This window comes from Anas acuta, chromosome 1 (genome assembly GCF_963932015.1).
Source record: "Anas acuta chromosome 1, bAnaAcu1.1, whole genome shotgun sequence".
Taxonomy (NCBI): Eukaryota; Metazoa; Chordata; class Aves; order Anseriformes; family Anatidae; genus Anas; species Anas acuta.
This window is the reverse complement of record NC_088979.1, coordinates 68,769,017-68,786,054: the sequence shown is the minus strand read 5'-3', so window position 1 is coordinate 68,786,054 and position 17,038 is coordinate 68,769,017. Positions and strand designations below refer to the sequence as shown.

The following is a 17,038-nucleotide window of genomic DNA, read 5'->3' as shown; positions in this document are numbered from 1 at the left end:
AGTGTAGGAGAGGGACAGACAGGAACAGGACAAGTCCTTTTGAAGAACTGTATATAAGCTGCACAGTTGAATAAGTTGTCTTCCTCCTGAGATCAAGTACTGTACCTCTGCTTTGGTGTTTGGAAGGGAGCTAACAGAAATGGATTCACATGAGAAGTAACAAGCATTTCTGGTAAAGGCTTAGTTATTTGGGTGGAAAAGGATTAAAAGTACTGTTGGCCCTTGATCAGCTATTGAGGAGAGACAAAAGGTTCATACAAATGGCCTTTTCTATCCTGTGGCTGAATGAAGACCTGTGAGTACACAGCAGCCCTTGAGGACACCATGCCTGCTGCCTTCTTGTGACCTCTGAGAAGGTTTAGCTTGTTTGCAGCTTTTATTCTTCAGTAATTCCTTGCAGCAGTATCACCCTCTCAAACCTGGGGACTCAGGTTCTCTTACAAATGTTTCCTATCCATTTCTGTCCAAAAATTGGGCAGGTGGGTTTTTAATAGCTTGTTGTTTTGTATTTAAATGATACAGAGGATCTAGCTGGTTAAATGGAGATGGTGAGAAACTCCAGCAGGAATAAGCAGTGAATAGCTAGGAATGCTAACATTTGCTCTTGAAAACAGACATTTAAACCTTGACACAACCTCCCCTTTTTCCTAGACTTCTGAAAAATTTAGTTATTTGCAGCTCAGGAGTAAAATGTTTTGTTTTGTTTTGTTTTGTTTTTCCTTTAATTCTGATTTACACCTGTATTTGGCTATTATACAGCCCTATGCCCTTGGTGCTTGCAAAACTTGCAGGTTTTCATATAGACATAAGAGTAAATGGTCAAAGTTTCTGAGTGTATCCTAAAGAACAATGCCAAAATGCACACAACAGTCCTGACATAAATAAGCTGCTCAGAAACCTTTCCCAGCACTTCTTCTCTACAGCACTTTTTCTTTCCAGCAACTTTTTCCTCTACAACCTGTGAAAAATATCTATACACCTAGTGTGGAGCTTAACTTCAAGTGTACAAGCTTCAAACATCTTGAATGAGTTAATGTTATTATATCCTACAGTTTTCAGGTTGCATAGGACATTATATCCTGTGGGGAAGCATTTCAGAAGAGAAGGAAGCCAGCAGTGCAATTAATTAATTCTTGAAAAATGTCACCAAAATATCATAGCGAGAAGAAAGAGACAGCCATTAATTCTAGAATATTATGCAAAATAGGTGGCAGTGTCATTCCAAACGGCTGGGGTAGATTACTTTAAATTACCCTCTTAAAGGCAGAAAACCAAAGGCTTCAATGATAAATATATCCAGGTCTGCAAGACATGGTAGCATTAATCCAGAGTATATATCTTGCTGTGTCTTTGAAAGGAAGCTGACATTTTCAAATGATAGTGGAGGAACTACATGAAAAAAGCAGAGAAAGGAACTATTAACAACTTACCTAATGCTGTTCTTGCTGGTGTGGCATCTTTTTTAATCCAAAAGGATACCCAGGAAAGAACAACTGTTAATATACAGGGAATGTACGTTTGAATAGTGAAGTATCCCATTCTTCTACTTAAGTCGAAGTATATAGTCATGACTACATAATCACCTGCAGTAATAGCACAGAAAATAAATTGACATTGTGGTGAGATAAAGTCAGATGTTCATTGAGCTGCTCTTTTAAGCCTCATAAAATGCTGCATATGAAATATTTCTTAGTGTTTTGACAGCATCTGTATTGTAATACTTGTATGAAATAGAATTTAAATAAACATTTTCATTCTAATTTCCTTTATTTTTAGGTCTCTGTGGAAATGTTGACCTGTTTGGACAGAGGCTTTCAGGAATCATTCTGGATGAGAAAGTTTTTGAAAAGCATCTTGGCTTTCCAGAGTTGGTATTTCTGGATGGCTACGTGGCCACAAACATGAATCTACCATCACTCACCAGATTCTGTAACTAAGCACACAAAATCCCTCTTTCAACAAACTTTGCCTTCTCTGCCCTCATTTTAGGTTTGAGTGACTTCTGTTATCTTTTTCTGAGATTTGAGTCAGGTGGTTGGGGTCTTTATAGCAAGTGTAGCATGGACATCAATATGCCTTTACATAAGAAGTTATTTATAGACAACAGAGCTTCAGTGCTGGTGAAAGAGGTCAGACTGTATGCTTTTAAAGGTCTCATCACTACAAATCAAGGGTCTGTTTTTGTCAGCATTCCTCCATCTCAAAGCAATAGTGGTCACTCATAGTATCTGTTAACTTTCAGAAGATGAGCCTGGATATAATGTTTATTATTCTGCTGGATACTAAAAATCATAATATCAAGAGCTCAGTAAGAAGTCTGGTTTATCTCACATTATGTGATTTTCCTCACAGTATCTCTTCTGCTAACCTTTATGACTCCACAGGGGATAATAATCTGTCCCTCTCTCTCTACCCAGTAGAGGCTACCGACCTTATCACCTCTATCCTTAGCAGTAACTCCCGCAGCTTCACAGCTGTTAACTATCTTTTTCTCTCAGACAGTCACAGCGATTAACAATAATGAAACTGAACTGAGACCAATATCTGTACTTTGCTTGAAGTATATTTGTTGATTCAATTTTATATGTGAATAGGAGCTTATGCATCTGAGAACTTTTTTTTTATCCGATTACATCACTTAACTAATAAATTATTTTGCTTCTTGTTACAAGCCTTGACTTTGTAGAATAAGATATTTGCACGAGAGATGATTTCCTATAGGTAGGTAAATCTGTCTTGTTGCTGTAAAACTCCATAAGACCAAATAAATTGGTAACAGAGATTAATCCTCAAAGAAATGTATACATGACTCTTCCAATGTTAGAGGCAGAATGAGTTAATTTGGATTTGAGAAAATTAAAGCATATTTTTCTAGTATCAGAAAGAATATGAACAAAAGAATTAAATACAGTTGGTATTTGATTATAGCTAAATATGATGTAGAAATTAATTCAATACAAATAACTTCCACCCAAAGACACACCAAAGGCCAATATAATATGAGTGAACTACATAAATGGCAAAGTAAAAGGTAAATAAATATATGAGGATGGCATCTGGGGACAGAAATTTAGAACAGCGTGTCAATAGGAATTGTTCTATGTGTAAGTACATCATTCTGAGATAGATATATGGAAGAGGTTTGATAAGACCATAGGTGCTTCTATCACGCCTCTGTTAGATTAGCCTGTGCATTTTTATGAGTACTGTGCAAGTACAAACCTTATGACCCCGAGAAGTTGGACATCATTCCAAAAGATTCGGGTGTTTGGCATATAAGGGCAGAGCTTTAATGGAAGAGCCCAGTGCTGTTACAAGTAAGAAGCATTGAAGTACATCATGGCATAGAGAGTCTTGTGGGTTGTTCACAGGCAGGGGGTTACTTTCATTCCACTGATTCATAGCACTTTTCCCTGTGCAAGGAATGGCACCAAGGAATTGACATGGGTAAGTAACCATTGGTTCTTTAAATTACATCAGTTTCCTAATCTGGTTTACTATAATGAAGAAAGATTTACTCTACAACAGCTGAGGTCATTTGGCAGAAATAGGAGTACAAATTCAGAGGCTGTGTAAACCAGTTCTTCTAGTGACAGGAACAAACCCAACTACCATGAAAAAAGCATAAGATAATGTTTCAAATTCTGTCTGTCAAGGTAGATGGGTGAGCTAAAAAGGAAGTACGAGACTACAGGAAATGTAATATGTCCTTACATTTTCTCTTACTTCTTGCATCTAGAACTGCACAGCTACTGATAAGCTGCTTGAGAATAATAGAAACCAAAGCAAGCTGCTGACTTCTCATTGTGTACCACAATATATGATACACTCAATTCCAGTACACACACAGGTCTCTAATCCTCTGACTTGCATTACAGTGATATACAGCAGAGCAAATAAGAGTGAAGCTAGATATGGATGGCAAGATACTCTCTAGTAAGATAGACTCTGCTTCCAAGATCTTCAACAGAAACAAACCTGACAAACTGAAAGCAGTAGAAAATTAACAAGCATTTCAACTATTTTGCAGACAAGAACACTGAGGCATAGATTCAACGACGGAGAGAGTTCACATTTAGCTAGGAACTTATTCATTGTATTTCAGGTATGATTCACTTCACCTGTCTTTAGACATCTAAAAAGCAGATTCTACAAATGACCTGCACATTGTGGTCTCCTTTGTTTACCCAATGAAGAGAAACTGGTACTTCTAGTACACGTTTTATCTAATCTGTTTTAGGGCTTCACTTCAGAAGGAAGTCACTCTAGAAGAAGGTGAATGTGCCCGAAATATTTACATTTGTTGCCAAACATTAAAAAAGGTGAATGATAGTATCAAATGTGGCCAAAGACACTGTAGATACTTAGATCAGCTTTTTAAAGGATATTTTATTTACTTTTCTCCCTTGTTTCATGGTTCAACTTTATGCCCTCTTTCTGGAAACCATGCACAGCTTTTTATCTGCTTGTTCTCAGTTCATCTCAGTCCTCCATTCCTTCCACTGCTTCTTCTTACAACAGAACTCTTTTTTTTTTTTTTTTTTTTTTTGTCTCAAATAAAGAAACGACCACAATATCCTTTATTTGCAGAAACCATGACTTGACTGAATTTTACAAAGAACTTCAAATTCCCAAATACCCAACAAAGTCCCATAGCTGTCTAATAAGCACCCAGTGAAGTGAATTAATCCTTGGATAATGACTGTCTACATTCATTTATTCACTAACCTATTTTCTTGTCTGAAATTCACACAAAAATTCTCATATGAAAAAGAGAGACCCAGTCACAAAGGCAGCAGCTGTACATAACCGACTTATATTGTACTCTCTGTGCCATACTTTACCTTACACGCTGACAGACAATATACAAAGACATTGGTCAACAACAGTTTGGTTCAGTGGAATTACTGGCACAAAGGGAAGGTAAAACTTAAAGATTAGAATTAGCTGTTTCTCCTACAGTACTCTCACAGTACTTGGAGAGGACACAGCTTGGAGAATATGAATGTTGATGGAAATGCATAGGAGGAGGAGGAGAAAATCACCACTGCTGAAATGGCAACTGAAAGCACAAATGTTGGTATTGCTGTCAAAACCAAGCACTTTTCCGTACAATATGTACTAGATGCATTTTTAATAGCTATGGTGAATTATGTTTTGCAACTAAGTGACCACTTCAGTTCTTCTATCCTCAGAAAAGTCAGCTTCTTTTGAGACACCTGGATTGTCTCTTTGCATACAGAAGAACAGGCTTGTCTGTGAAATGGCTGTCTGTTTGATGTATTGTTTCAAAATGCATTATTGTTATTAAAGTCTAAATTACTCCTACAAACCTACATTATCCTCTATATATCTAAAAGCACTTTGCTTCAGTTTAATGGAAAGTAACCATATTATATATATATGACTTTCTCTATACACACAAAATAATTTGACAGGTATTTAAGGTTTATGGAGAACTAATTTTCAGAACAAAGAAACTCTATTCAAAGAGACCTGACCTGTGATCTGTTGTGTTCATCCTGCAGGCACAAGCAACCTGAAGGAGAGAAAAACCTTTCAAACACTGCACTCAGCCTCCTTGCTCCTTCACCGGCCTTCAGAGCTCTGCCTGCCATTACTGTGACTGCTAGGAGAAGAGTTGGGGCTCACTATGTGACAAAACCCTGCAGTGCAGACAAGATGGGAAAGCCTCCTTCCAAACTGCATATCATTAAATCAGTGTATTTGGTTTAAAAGTAGTCACAGAGTGATTGCCTGGCTATGAACCACTGAAATAGCTAATAGTAAGAAACTTCACTTTGAAGCTCAGAGAGGAATTCTACTTTTTAACAGCTTGAAGAATTTGCTAGGAAGGCAAACTAACTTTTAACTGAACTATCACACCAATTCACTGAAATAATGAAAATTACCTTGAGGCAAAATAGTGCCTGACCAGTTTTCTATAATAAGAACAAAAATGCATCTGGAGGCAACAAATCTGGAGTAACAGGAATAGTGCAGCCAGGCTTCCCATGAAACCAAGAGAACTGTTGTCTGTGACCCATAGGACTTGTATTCGTTTAACATTATAGTATGAAAGTAGGACACCATTTGGAACAATAATGATTTTTTTTTTCTAAGGAATAACCACTGTGGATTTTGATGAACTAGGCTATAGTCCATTTCTATTTGCTGTTGAAGACAAATGGCAGAGTTTATCCAAGTTGTTGATAGTTTCATTGCAGAGGAAAAACAACAACAACAACAAAACAAAACAAAACAAAAAACCATAATCATTAGAAGGAGGACTTATACAGTATATCATGAGTATTTCTTTATCAAAAAAAAACACCAAGAGTGCATTGAGGTATCTTCTTTATTATCAAATTTACCCAGCAGAAAACAACCTAATTTTCTGATCTTCAGTGCTTTTTATTATTATTATTTTTTTTTCCTATGTTGTTTTTATTTGGAAGCCAAGAGAAGACCCTATTTAATAATGCCATTCACTCTTCACCTCCTCCCACTCTGCTTTTTAAATTTAGCTATCAAAGTCTCCCTTTTTCTTTCCTGAACTAGGCTTCTCTAATTTTTTAATAAGCTGAAAATTTTCTACTAGTTTGACCACTGCCCATCAGGCACACGGTAGTGTCCTTGAGTGACAAATGCCTTCATTTACAATTCTTTTCTTTGATGCCATGGTAGAGCTGTATTATGGGTGATTTGAAAACCGTTAGATAAAGACAAGGATTGCTCCTGTTGTTGAATACCTTGGTCAGACAGATGACAAGTAAAACCAGTGGAAAACAAATTTTAATCTAAGTCAATATGTACAAAAGTTTTTGGGACTCATACTTGTGGTAGTGCTGGTATCAACAGGAAACATGCAAGTTTCAGGTTCAAGAGCTGGTTTTGGGTTCCAAACTTTGCACAATCTGGAAAGAATATTTCAGTACAAAATCAGTCAGAAATAAAGACTGTGATACAAAATGCAATCCTGCAGCCCTGTCCAATTCAGAGAAGGAAAAGGAAAACAAACAAACAAACAAACAAAACAAAACAAACAAACAAACAAACAAAAACAGCCTTCTGTGTCTCAAAGTTTGTGAATTTATAATTGCCTTTGGCCTCACCAGTGTGTGTATGTGTATGTGCCTGTACACATGCACAAGCACAAGTACAGTGTAGCCCAGAGCTGGCTTTCAGTGCTTATACCTGCAACACAGATTTTCCAGAAATGCATGCACACCGTGAGTGCCAATTGATTACTTATGCTATCATAGACAGTCATATCTATGCCAGTATACATCAAAAAGAAAAAAAAAAAAAAAAAAGAAACCTAACATCAACAGCACTGCTTCTTCTGGTAGACATCATGTTTAGTTATATGCATATACATACTTGTAAGCATGTGTAATAAAAATCAAATATTGTCATATTACTCTGGAGTGGGAAAAGCAAAGACCAGATCCCGGGTTGTCTGAACAGAACTTTTTTTTTGAAACTCAGGAAAGAACAAGACTTTGTCCTAAATTATCAGAACAGAAAAACTTAAAAGTTTGGTTTGGTTTGGTTTGGTTTGGTGTGTGTGTAATGACGTGAAGAATATTATATCAGGGATCATATTTTTATTTGAAGCTATCAATTTCTTTATATCACTATCAAAATTTGTATTTATGCTATTTGTTCTTTTGAAACTCCACACAGTGGAGTTTCATTTTCTTTGATGCAAGGAGCATTCTCAAAAGATTTATGTAAAATGACAGTTTTGTTAAATGAACTACTACCTGCTTTTAAAAGGTACTGACTATATTTCCACCAATTACAGTTATTTCATTCTCTGATTCTGGCATTTATCATTAAATCTGGAAAAACAATGAAGTTATGTAAAGTTCTAATTTCTTTCTAATGATATTATTTTCAGAATTATTTGCATACATAGGTTGTATAATTGAACTTTTAATGAACGACTGAAATTGAATAATTAAAAGGCTCTTTTATTTCTTGTGCCCTAACCAATTCAATGGGGTACCAGCACTTTCAAAAGCAGTTACTTTTGATTTCAGTGTTATCATTATGTATGTAGCTGTAGCCCAAATCCTCTGTTAAATTTATGGAATTCTTTGAGGGTACGCAGGAGATAGATCAACAGACATTAATATAACTGACCTCCAAAATTAATTCTGAAAATACAAGCTTTGCAACAAAAAATATGATGATAGCATTTATTTTCCTTATCTAAGAATGTTTTGCTTATTTGTGTACTTATATACTTACACGCTTTTATACTTATATAGCCTGCTCTGCCATATCCTACTATTCATTCTTCCCAGTCCTGCTACTGCACGTAATACTCTCTTCCAAAGAAATCTGTGTGAACCTATAGTATATTATTTCTCTATATGTTATTACAAGAATATTATAAGCATCTGGATTTCTTTCAGACTGTTCAGGCCTATTGTGTTTAGGCATAATGACATTTTTGTTTTAGAACATAAAGTATCATTTTGTATATTCAAAATGGGATTTCAAATAGGATACTAATGAAGATTATGGATTTTTAATTTGACTATTATAGGTACTAATAATATTGGAAAATCCTCAAAAAATGCAATTTCATCAAGCCATATAATGAGAATAAAAATATATTACACCACAGGCAAGAATTTGATCCATGGCTACAAGTCCAGCTTGATTCCTCACTTAATAGATGAAAAGCTTCACACATAACCTCCTTTTACATTCATGCATCAAGCTGAGAGAAATTCAATAAATGAATATGGTGTAGCATGCATGATCCGTTGCTCTTTATTCGTAAGAAGATCTTGCTATTTACCATATCTAGATTTTTTTTTTTCTTCTTAAAGAATAAAGCAAGCAAAAGCAGATGAAATAAAAAACAATAATAAATTACCTATGTTAAACTACCTATTATTAAAATAGATGCCTGTGGCAGTGAAAGTAGGAAAAGGATTGTAGTGAAAATGAGTGTCATTTATGTAGGGTCTTTTTTTTTGTTTGGTTGTTTTTTGCTGGTTGTTTTTGAGAGAGTGCAGTTTTGTTGATGGGAAGCTGTACAGTGCTTTTAGAACAGAACACTCTTTATGCTCCATGGAGTATCAAATACTGTGGGACGTCTGGAAAGATACAACATTAAGGACTGTGCATAAAAACACAAGTTTTATGTCATCTGTCAATGCTCATCATTACTTTATTTAATTAGGAATGAATTTCTTGAGAGCTGTTTTTTCTGGTAGGAGGCCCCTTTTACTGAAGTTTGTTCTGAAGTTCCACGGGACTGGGTTTGGTGAACTTGTAATTCCAGAAACAATTGAAATAGTTTTCATTTTATCAAAAACATCTTTCAGAAAGGCATAATATATTCATATAAGATTTTCTAGCAATGGCAGTTGTACTGCAGTCCTTGAAGTTCTTTCAGGGATTACTCATTTTCATTAATAAAAACAGGTGTTTTTTTTCTTAATCTGCAGTTGTCTAGCATAAACTCAGACCTTGAGCCTTAATGAATCTTTGCTAGACTGAAGGACTGATTGGTTTTCTTTTTCTTATGCAGGTATGTTAATCAACTACCCTTTATCCTTCAAGATAAACACTTATGGTCTCTTAACACAGGGAATGATTTCCGGTCTCCAATAAATCTTCTTACTCTTTCATGCATTTTCAAAATAACTCCTACATTACAGTCATCAGAGTTAGGTCTTATTTTAATAGCAGTTGCCTATGATATAGAGATAGAATAAATGCCTTTCTTCTAGATGATATTTCTCTGCCTATGTACCCAATATCTGTGCTCAGTATTTTGGCCACACCAGGAGTGTATTTTAAACTGATTATAAATTGACAAGAAATATCCCAGAATCTTTAGACCTGCAGCACCCAGAATGAGAGGTCTCCAGTTCTGGGAAAGCAAAGTCTATGGGCTTCAATCCCAAACAGATGTCCAGTAGTAATGAAATGCCTATTAGACATGAATTCAGGCTATAAAACTATCTGAACGTCTTTCCATCCTGACTTGTCCTTCTCATTATTGACCACTCCCTCTATCATTGTGTCACCTATAAACATAATGAGTTTTAATGTTACATTTACTTTTCTGTCATTAATAAAAGGTACTAAACAGCATGAAGCCAGAAAGCATGGCATCTGAACAGAAGGTCCTGATGAACAATGTTTTTAAGCGATCTTAAATATTACCAGGTAGTCAAAATTTAATCCTTTCATATATGCCACAATGATTTTCTTATCACTGTAGCTTCTTAATCAAAATGTCATATTGCATCAAGTGACATGTCTTAAAAATGTACATTATAACAGCACAAATGTATAAACTCATAAGATGATATTGAGTTAGTCTGACAAGAGCTAGTTTCTATGAATCAATGTTTATTGGTGTTAATTATATTATCCTCTATGTTTGTATTAATCCATTCCTGGATCAGATGTCACGTTACTTCGATTGAGATCAATGCCAGGATAAAAGGCCTGTAATTACTTTGGTTGGTCTATTTAGAGATTTTTGAAAATGTAAAACAAAACCTAAATCTGTATTATTTCTCCTTAGTCCACCAAAATTTCCATGAAGTCTTGTTACAAATGGGCAGTAGTGATCCCTGGTCAAACCTTTAAACAATTATTATCAAGTTACTAAAGGCTTAATGAAGAAGTTGTGTTGAGGAAGTGGCTGGTAACATATATTCACAATTTCCCACAAATGGAAAAGAATAAGTGATTGATCTTATTCAAAAACCCTATACTACTTTTTCTTTTACATTTTAATTTTCTATCTCACATAGAATTTCTGCATGCTAGAAGCAATGCTTTTTGAGCTAAGAAGTTGTAAAAGGCAATGTCAAGAAATTCCCAGAGATAATATTGTTTGCAGAAGGGGTTTTCTGGTGTAGTCTTTCAGATTAAAGCTGTCATGCACAGCTATTTTTCACTTTACATTGTAGGTAGATGTGTTATGTTTTTCTACAGAGCTATTTGGTAGTCCGAAGCACATGGAAGCTTGCATTCTGTTTGCTTTTTATCTGCTAGAAGAAAAATATCGATCCACATGCATTCCTAATTATTTATTTCTAAGATATTTGATAGTTGGAAAAAGTTAATGCATTTTCTAAATGTTATTTTAGCTCCTTCTTTTGCCTACTCAAGCCTTTCTTACTGGATTATTATCAGTCTTTTTTACATTCCCAACAGGGACTATTTCATCTCTTCCAATTTCATTGATAACAACTTTTTAAAATGTATGTTCATAAAAAAAGCAATCCCTCTTACCTTTATTGATTTCCCTAGATTATACCTCCGGTATTTATTTCATGTTTTCTCCCTTATATCCCCTTGTGCTTTTGTTGCAATGTGCTGTTAATAAATTAATTTTGTGCTAACTAAAAGCTCCCTCTTTCCTGTTCCTAATAACTCTTTTTGTTTTAATGTACTGCCCTTCTGGATTATTTAGTCAGCCTGTTTGGTACTTCCTAGTTCCTTTGTGATGAATGAAAAAGCCAGTCTAAATCTCATCCAAATCCAACTACTTCTCATATGTTCATCCCTATTTATGAGTAATATTTTTCATTTCTGTACTGCAAACTCACAAACTTTCACTGGTGTTCATCGGAAGTATTTCCTTCTTTTAGTTCAGCTGGCAATAAACTTGGCTTTAACTTGCCAATAATGTTAGCTTAAAATTGTTAAAGACATAAAATCAGAGATTTAGCCCATCTGTTTATATTGCTTGCTCTCTCTAAGGGTTTGCTTTTGCTTATTGATGAATTCTCTTTACCTGATATTCTGCAGTGTGAAATATTTAAGTTATAGGAGAATAATATGCATTGAATTTTCAAGGGGCTTCACTTAAATTACATACTGTCAGAAAAACTACTAGTGCCATCCCTGTTGCAAATTAAAGACCAGAGTTATTTTCCCTGAATACCTTACAGTAACATGTTTTAATAAATCTCTTCACTCCTGGCCAAAGGCCTGAAGGTCTTTCTGCATCTTCCCTATAAGGGGAAAGGAAGCGTGAGCATGAAGAACAGAAGAGAGAAGTTTTCATAAAATTCTGGAGAAAGGAGTGAGCAGCATAAGAGGTTCAGGGATGCTAGGGTAATGTTTCATTCACAGTTCTTGGTGGAACATAAAGTGGAGCAGTTATAATAAAGGAACATACCTACATCCACTGATGCCAGAAATTAATTAGTTTTTGGCAAGCAAAAAGAGTTCTGTGTAATGAAGCCAGACCAAACTATGGATTTATTTTTCAACCTTGCTAACTTTTTGAAGAGCTATTTCATCTATTTCATCATTATTTCATCAAAAATAAATACCAGTGAAATTACCTAAAAATGTATGAATTCTGGTGGAAGTAGAATGGCCTGCCATACTTCGACCCATGAATCAACATGAAAGACATGGTCCATTCAAACGGAGATTGAGAATTGTGTCAGATCTGTGCAATTTAAAAGACACATGAGATGAACAGTAATTGTAATGTTAAAAGTTCTCAAAAATTCAGCAACTTCAGCTAACTACTTATAAGAGGAGGACAATCTGAGAATGGCTAAACATGGGATAATCTACTTTTTTAAAAAAGCTATTTAATGACTGTGCTGCTGTGTTAGTTGACACTCCAGTCTTCACATAGAAGCAAACAGCAGAGAGTGAAACTTATTTTTTCCTATATGTCTGTAAAACATTAAGATTTCATATATATTTGATTGAAAGGGCCAAGTCTGTTTCATTCATGAAAAAGGGCTCAGGTATTTTAAGAGCTGTTCTTGTGAAACAGAATAACTGGAAGCTGGCAGCTGGTAATTTTTTTGTACATCTGGTTGCACCACTTGTTTTCTGTATGAACAGTCTTCATCTCCAGTCCTTGAAGGCCTGGGAATTGTAACCATGCCTTGATTTCATTAACAAATGTTGCGAACTCTCACCTAGAGGATGTCTTCTGTTGAATGCAGCCTAAATATTGGTGGTAACACTTTCAAAAGCATTTCATTCTATTGAAAATCAATGAGGTACAGGTTTCTAAGTCACTTATGTCACCTATTTACAAGGGAAACTGGATGAGCATGAAAGAAGCTCTAAGTGCAGTATGCTCTGTCACCAGCCCACATTACAGCTGTAAGAATGCCTTGGTAATACTGATGGACTGCCAATCTCAATAAGGTCACTTGGGACCACTGCTACCAGGAATCCACAGCATACAAGGCCCCTTATGACTATATTCATGCCACAGATTTACCAACAGGCTCTTTTGAGAGTTTTGTCCCAGCACACTAAGTAACCTAGTACACTAGGTTTGTCCTAAGTACACTAATTTTACATAAGCAAACACAATCTGTCAGCACTGGTGGTCTAATAGGAAGAACATGGGAACAACATTCTCTATATTTCACTCATATTAAATCTGAAGAAGAACAAGTAGCAACGTTTATATTTCTGAAGGACTTAGGAACTCAAAAACTAGGTGTTTAATTTGGCACCAGATGGGCACCATCCCCCCCCTTTTTTTTTTTTTTCCCCACAGCCAGCATTATCTTTGCCCTGTGCTTTGCTTCCAGAGACAATCTGAATGCTGCAATATGTATACTGCATGCACAAAACAGTAACAGGTTAGAAATAACCAGCGGGGGTGATATGATTCATCCTTGTGAAGAGAAAACAGGAAATTCATATCTAGGGTCCCATTTAAACAGGATAAGCACTTTTGCAACCTGACCACATACAGAATAGCTATCACAGTTGGGACCTGTTTTGTCTAAGAGCTACCTGAGCAAGAGTTAATTTTGGGAAAGACACATAAGCAAGGTTTTCATATTTTTCTTCAGTAACTGTACTGATTTTAAATACCATCAAGACAGATTTGGGAAGGAAGTACATAATTTACACAGGTTGGTCACAAGTCTAAGATCATTAATGCTTAGTGGGCATCAACCTGTTTGGAAGAGCTGGCTTGAGGAATAAGACTGGTCTGAAGGTTCAGACCTTGAATCTTCCTTGAAGGGTGCTCTAAACGAGTGCCATGGCTGGGTCCACGCTGACAGCACCTGCATACTGAACACTAGTTTTTGACCATTTGATGATGTGCAATTTACACAATATTTCAGAATGGCACTAGATTAGTCCAGAGTAGAAGTCAGCAGTGTTTAAATAGGTGTTCCAAGAGTTCCTGTCAACATGGAGTAAAGATTGCTGTGTCCAGTTGTTCCAATAAAAAGTGCGTCAGCAAAAAAATCTGGGAAATGAAAAACATACTGTGTCTACACTTTTTATGATTTTTTTTTTGTTATTGTTTGCTTGTTTGTTTTTGACTATATAATTCAAGTCTTGACTACCAATAATTTGCCAAATATGCAGTAATTTTGTGATAGGAGTAATGGGAATAAACAGACTTGTGCTGTACTTAGGTAAAAGGCTATTGAGCTAAGACATTACATGGTTTATCCCCTGGAATCAGGTGTCGAGAGGCAGGAGACCTTTTCTCCATTAACACCAGTGACAGGACCCGCGGGAACGGGGTTAAGCTGAGGCAGGGGAAATTTAGGCTTGACATCAGGAGGGGGTTCTTCACAGAGAGGGTGGTTACACACTGGAACAGGCTCCCCAGGGAAGTGGTCACTGCACCGAGCCTGTCTGAATTTAAGAAGAGATTGGACTGTGCACTTAGTCACATGGTCTGAACTTTTGGGTAGACCTGTGCGGTGTCAAGAGTTGGACTTGATGATCCTTATGGGTCCCTTCCAACTCAGGATATTCTATGATTCTATGATTCTATGATTCTATGGCACTGCTAATCAGTTATGGAAAACTTTATGTCTTTGTACATAAATAAAATGTTAATGAGATTCTGAGTGCAACTCCCTAAAGTTGTCAGAAAATGAATAGGAGGGTCTATTAAAACCAAAGTGCTTGGAAGGACTTGAAAAATTACATGTAATGCAAGCAGGTTGCTTTTCCATTAATCTGTAAGAGTTTCTTTAGGATAAGGACAACAGTACTGATACATACCAAATTGAAAATGACAGATCACCTATAAACAATGCCTTGAGTTGTGTTTTTTTGTTTTGTTTTGGTTTTGGTTTGGTTTTATGTTTGGTCAGCATTTCTTTGCAATTTTAAGGATGCATGGGCCATCTGTAAAAATCTATTCAGAAATGAATTTTGTCAAACTGTGCTGCAGCCTTGAAGACTTTTACTTTCAGAACTTTCAGAAACACTACCCTAAATTAAGAAGGTTAAAGAGTTCTTATTCATAACCTGGTTCGATTTAAACTGATTTTGGTAGATATTGTAATTAATTACTGACATAAAATAATTGCCAAAGCCAAAGCAATTATTTTATGTGCTAAAAACAGCATATTTGCATACCCATAGTACTAAAACTACAACAAAAAGACAACAACCAAACCAAAATAAATCTGCTTTTATTCTGAGGACATATTCAAATGAATTTATGAAATCTCTAACCACTTCCTTCTTGCATTTCTCCTTGAATCAAGCTTCATTTACCTGGTTTATCTTAGCTGTAGCTACCTATCCTCAGGCAGTCTTCATTTCTGTTTCACTAATTCCTTCATATGATTCCCTTCTTAATTTAAGCAAAGAGATATATGCAATTTAGGTCATTTCAACATATCACACTGTTTTTTCCCCTCTAGTTTACTCTCTTTTACTCTTTGAATTACTTTGGAGATTAGCATTCTAAGAGTTTCCTATACATTTAATTTTAATGTCAGAAAATGCAATTTGTTCTTTTAAATAATCATTAAACACATTTTTGATGAAGCCAATAGAATTGATAACTTCTAAATACTAGCCAGAGTGACCTATAATCTTGCAAGATAACTCCATCAGAAATGGCAATCATAATTAGTTCCCATGAGCACTCAAATATCTGTCAATCCTTGTGGTGTTTTTTATAATGCCACCCATGAATTATTAATTTTAAGTGGTTTTAATCAAGGCCTGGATAATTTAATGCAGCAGACAATATTATAAAAATGTTTCTGATATATTTGTATGGCTGTGAAAACACATAGACATAAAAGATAGCTGCAACAACATATGAAGGTGGCAGTAAGATCAGGATTTGGTTAAACTTGGTATATATATACTGCTCTTGCTGTTGCACCCCGTCAACCTTGCAATAATGAACTTCAGCAATAGCTGATATTCTCACTGATATTCATACTTATGTATCTCTTCCATCCAACAATAATTCAGATTTAAAAAAAAAAAAAAAAAAGACAAATAAAAGATGAAGTGGAGGTCAAGTCAGTCACGATTATTCTTTTCCACAGATAGGCAGTCCTGGATCTGAAGTTTTAAATCTACGTACTGTATTTCTAATATCTACAATAAGACTTAGATGGATATAATCAAGAACAGCTCTAAATCTAAATCTAAATCTGGTATGTTCTGTTTTCAGTTGTCAGCTGTGTATCTTTTCCTTTGTAAGACTTTTTCTGGAGGAGAATTGCCATTCATTTTAGCCTGTCCTGCTAAATGAGGCTCTTCAGATTCTCTCTTGTATTGATTGTCTAGGGTAATTCTTTAAACAGGTTAATGTCAAAAACAGCAGAATATAATGTTAAGAGCTGAAAACTTCCTTTTTGTTCCCTGTGTTCTTCAAGGTGTCTTTCGGTACAGACTGGTGCATTATTAATGCAGATTGCCTTGATTTTCCCTGCAGGAGCCTATCAAATCTCACAAAGCCTGAAGCCCTGCAAGCAGGGGATAATACACTTTTGGCAGTTCCCTCCAGATAGCAGTGAATGACAAAAGCTGAAATGGTCAAAGCTTTGTGGTTGTTGCATTTAGGCAGTTTGTTTGTGATAAAACAAGAAGCCTCCTTTCTTGATTTTCATCCAAAGTTTTGCTAGATTCAATGGCTTGTATTGAATCTATCCAATTCCAAGTTCCCTTGGACCACTACTGGCTATGACCTCTTAGAACACTGTGCTAGAAAAGAATAAAACATTTCACCAGACATTTTGTTGATAGCAGAGAATTAGATATATCTGAGTGTTTT

At 35.7% G+C, this 17,038-nt stretch overlaps 1 protein-coding gene across 2 annotated transcripts in view; it reads right to left on the bottom strand.

Annotated features, from left to right (window-relative positions):
* GABRG3 (gamma-aminobutyric acid type A receptor subunit gamma3) overlaps window positions 1–17,038 on the bottom strand; it is a 332,908-nt gene that overhangs the window by 16,329 nt on the left and 299,541 nt on the right. For both annotated transcript variants that reach the window (XM_068681349.1, XM_068681340.1), the window contains exon 7: window positions 1,431–1,583. In XM_068681349.1, the coding sequence (XP_068537450.1) occupies window positions 1,431–1,583 (153 nt within the window). The remainder of the gene's footprint in view (window positions 1–1,430; window positions 1,584–17,038) is intronic.